The sequence below is a fragment of the Octopus bimaculoides genome, chromosome 28, assembly GCF_001194135.2.
Source record: "Octopus bimaculoides isolate UCB-OBI-ISO-001 chromosome 28, ASM119413v2, whole genome shotgun sequence".
NCBI classification, from domain to species: Eukaryota; Metazoa; Mollusca; class Cephalopoda; order Octopoda; family Octopodidae; genus Octopus; species Octopus bimaculoides.
The window spans coordinates 2,222,849-2,226,834 of record NC_069008.1 but is presented as its reverse complement, the minus strand read 5'-3'; the positions used below and the strand labels follow the sequence as shown (position 1 = coordinate 2,226,834).

The 3,986-nt window shown below is 33.6% G+C and overlaps 1 protein-coding gene across 3 annotated transcripts in view; it reads left to right on the top strand.

The window, feature by feature from the left end:
* The window catches only part of LOC106878343 (zinc finger protein 239-like), a 108,388-nt gene extending 104,766 nt beyond the window's left edge, over positions 1–3,622 (top strand). For all 3 annotated transcript variants that reach the window (XM_052977397.1, XM_052977398.1, XM_052977396.1), the window contains exon 2: positions 1,767–3,622. In XM_052977397.1, coding sequence (XP_052833357.1) covers positions 2,542–3,429 — 888 coding nt within the window. In that variant the 5' untranslated portion in view covers positions 1,767–2,541 and the 3' untranslated portion in view covers positions 3,430–3,622. The remainder of the gene's footprint in view (positions 1–1,766) is intronic.
* Positions 3,623–3,986: the final 364 nt, after the last annotated feature.

Genomic DNA, 3,986 nt, shown 5'->3' with positions numbered 1-3,986 from the left:
GAATCTCCGTATCCGAAATTTGACAATTTTCCGGAATCTCCGTATCCGAAAACGTGGGTTTTTGGGAAAAAAATTTTTTTAAAAACCAATAATTTGCGAGAAAATGGGTGGGGGAGAAAGTTTTTCCTAGAAGAACTTTTTATATAGTTTTATTTATGTCTAATAAGTCCTCATTACCCCCAAGAGCTTCATTTTTACCCGACTTGAGTTAATTTACTCCAGTTCGCCGACCCCTGGTTTAAAATATAATTGAATCTTAAATTAAAAGTAGACGCGAATCATTTCAACTAAACACATTGATTATTGAAAAGCTTGCTAGACACAACGAAAATTTTAGAAAAAATGATAATTAAATGAGTGGAAATCGAACCTGTGTGTTAAATAATAAGGCACTAAAAGGGAATGACTCCCTGGACACAAAATTTCAACTAAAAATATTTCACTATGAGCATCGACTTGTGTGGCATGACAGATAAGATATAACATATTAAACATTAATATATACAGGGTGTCCACAAAGTCTGGGTACATGGAGTAAATAAAATCATAACATAAACAATTAAATATAAGAAATAATAATTTCTTAAAGTATGTGTTAATCCCCATGTGGGTACATGGAGTAAATAAATTCATAGCATAAACAATTAAATATAAGAAATAATAATTCCTTAAATTATGTGTTAATCCCCATGTAGGTACATGGAGTAAATAAAATCTTAACATAAAAAATTAAATATAAGAAATAATAATTTCTTAAAGTATGTTTTAATTCCCATGCGGGTACATGGAGTAAATAAAATCTTAACATAAAAAATTAAATATAAGAAATAATAATTTCTTAAAGCATGTGCTAGTCCCCATGTACCCAGACTTTGTGGACACCCTGTAGATTCATTACGCTATACACAAAACATCAACCTGAAACAAGAGTCTGTTGGTGTAGTATTTCGTTTCGTTACGTTATACACCGTGAGGGCAAATGTGATCACCCATCTAAGATCCCTGACAATAGTCCTGCCTAACCGGAAGTCCCTTCTTTGCAGACCAGGTCACTAGCTAGCCTTGCTGTGAAGTTCCTGTCAACAGTCCATCTGTTATAAACCCTTGGACAGTGCTCTATAGACATAAGATTTTATAAAATGTTGTGTGTATATGTGTATATATTGGGTTGTCCAGAAAGTTCATGCCGATTTTTAAAGGAAAGAAAAAGGTCAATAAATACTTGCCATTTGCATTTTTAATCGACCAAATATGAACCATTTTATTGCACAATGCATCTCCACCAGGGTATCAGTTGGTAGGAAATATGTGTATTTCTTTTAAAAAGCAAGAGATGATTCAAAAGAATTTATTTCTTCATAAACCTTGAATTAATCTCCTAAAATTTTAATGTCATAAGATATCAGTGGAGGAAAAAAAAACTTATAAATGGACACATTTATAAGATGGGCTTCTTTCAGTTTCCATCTTCCAAATGTACTAGCAATGTACTTGCTCAAGATAGTGTGCAGTGGGATTGAACCCATAACTACCATGCTTGCATCTAAGTTGCATGATGTAATTTAAACAACAAATTGAAAAGTGAAGTTCAGTTGTAAGTTCATTCCCTGAACAAAGTAACTTAACAAACACAAATAATTAATGCAGGTGTGAAGCCATATAATTGTGATAAATGTTTACTTCAGTTTATCTCTATAAGAAATTTAGTAAAATTTCCTATTTTTGTACCGTTTATATCTTACACTGTTGTTTCTCTGTTATTTCAGATTATCAGATGAGACAAGGACAGATTTTTTACATTAGATGCTTCATTGATATTTATTGTCTTAAAAATTCAAGTCAGCTGTTATAGAGAACAGAAACAAATCCGTGATCAAATTATCACCTGAGTTTTGTACTGGATGCTTCTTGGACAAAATAGCAAGAGTTTGCAGTTTGTACCATTTTCATATATTGATGAAGATTACAGTTGATGGAAATACAAGACTCACATCTGTTACGAATGAAGTATAAAGAGGAATATAAAGAAAAGATATTGTGTCATAACAACAAAAATTACTGTGTAACATGATTGTTGCTCTTGGGTAGCAATTATTTCCTATACACTCACCCCTAGAAAGTTTGAAAAATGACTAATATTTCCTTCAGACTTTGATTTTGTTACATTTGTTGAAACCCCAAAGAATTTCTCTTAAGACCTGGCTATGATGCTCCCCCCCCCCCCACTACTGCTCATCATCAGAGATGCACATATTATCAGCTGCTAATGGGACATGCTCAAGTGGCTATGGTCAAGCAAATCTGTGGTATTGAGCAGAATATTTGCTATAATGATATTTCTGCTTCAGCAGCTCAGAGCTGAATCTGTCTGAAATGTAATGGAAAAATAGGTCAGTTTCAAAACATTGATATCCAGGTGGCAAAAGCAAAGTTTGAAGGGAATAGTAGAGATTTTCTTTGATTTCTAGATAGAAACAAACAGGAAATAACATTTACTGACCAAAAACAACAACAAAATCTTGTTACACAGTGTTATTGAAAATGAATTGTGAAAACCATGTTAAATGTATACCACAAACTGGCATGATTAATTTTCATGATGATATGCTGAAAGAGATAGAAAAACCATATCAGTGTGATATCTGTGATAAATCATTCTCTCAAAAAGGTAATCTAACTAAACACAAACACATTCATTCAGATGAGAAACCATACCACTGCGATGTTTGTGGTAAATTATTTTCTAGAAGTAGTAGCTTGCTTAGACATAGACGTATTCATACAGGAGAGAAACCATATCACTGTGACGTTTGTGGTAAATCATTTTCTGAAAGGAGCTACTTAACTAAACATATACATATTCACACAGGACAGAAACCATATCACTGCAATATCTGTGGTAAATCATTCTCTCAAACAGGCCAGTTAAGTACTCACAGACACATTCATTCAGATGAGAAACCATTCCACTGTGATGTTTGTGGTAAATTATTTTCTTCAAGTACTGGCTTGCTTAGACACAAACGTATTCATACAGGAGAGAAACCATATCACTGTGGTGTCTGTGGTAAATCATTCTCTGTAAGTTGTCATTTAACTACTCACACACGTATTCATACAGGAGAAAGACCATACCATTGTGATATCTGTGGTATCTCATTCTCTCAAACAGCTCACTTAACTACACACAAACACATTCATACAGGAGAGAAACCATATGACTGCGATATTTGTGGTAAATCATTCTCTCAGAGAGGTCACTTAACCATTCACAAATATATTCACACAGGAGAGAAACCACATCACTGCGATATCTGTGGTAAATCATTCTCTCAAAATAGTGATGTAACTAAACACAAACGCAGCCACACAAGAAGAAAGCAATGCCATTCTGAAAAGTACCAAGATGAAGAACAAACATTGCTCTGAAGAAAAAAGTTGTATCAATAATTTCTGTGATGAAGTATCCTCTCGGTAACAATCTTTCACCCTTCTGTTCCCACATTTCTTTTGAAATTGCCATTGTTTTAACCCTTTCGTTACCAGCCTGGCTGAAACCGACTCTGTAGTAGAAATGTCTTGTTTTCATAAATTTTGAATTAAAATCTTCCACCAAACCTTAGCCACAATTTATGTTCCTAACTCTAGCTTAATGATAACAAAGTTATTTTACTAAATTCTTTGTTATATTTAATCTAATTGAGAGAAACACAGAGCATCTCAAAATAAATACAGTAATGAAAGGGTTATTTGGTTTTTACAATAATTCTTTTATTCTTTTAGATGTTTCAGTCATTTGACTGCAGCCATGCTGGAGCACCATCTTAAAGGGTTTTAGTTAAAGAAATCAACTCCAGGACTTATTCTTTGTAAGCCTAGTACTTATTCTATCAGTCTCTTTTGCCAAACTGCTAAATTATAGGGACATAACCACACCAGCATTGATTGTCAAGCGACGGTGAGGGGCAAACACACACACACACACA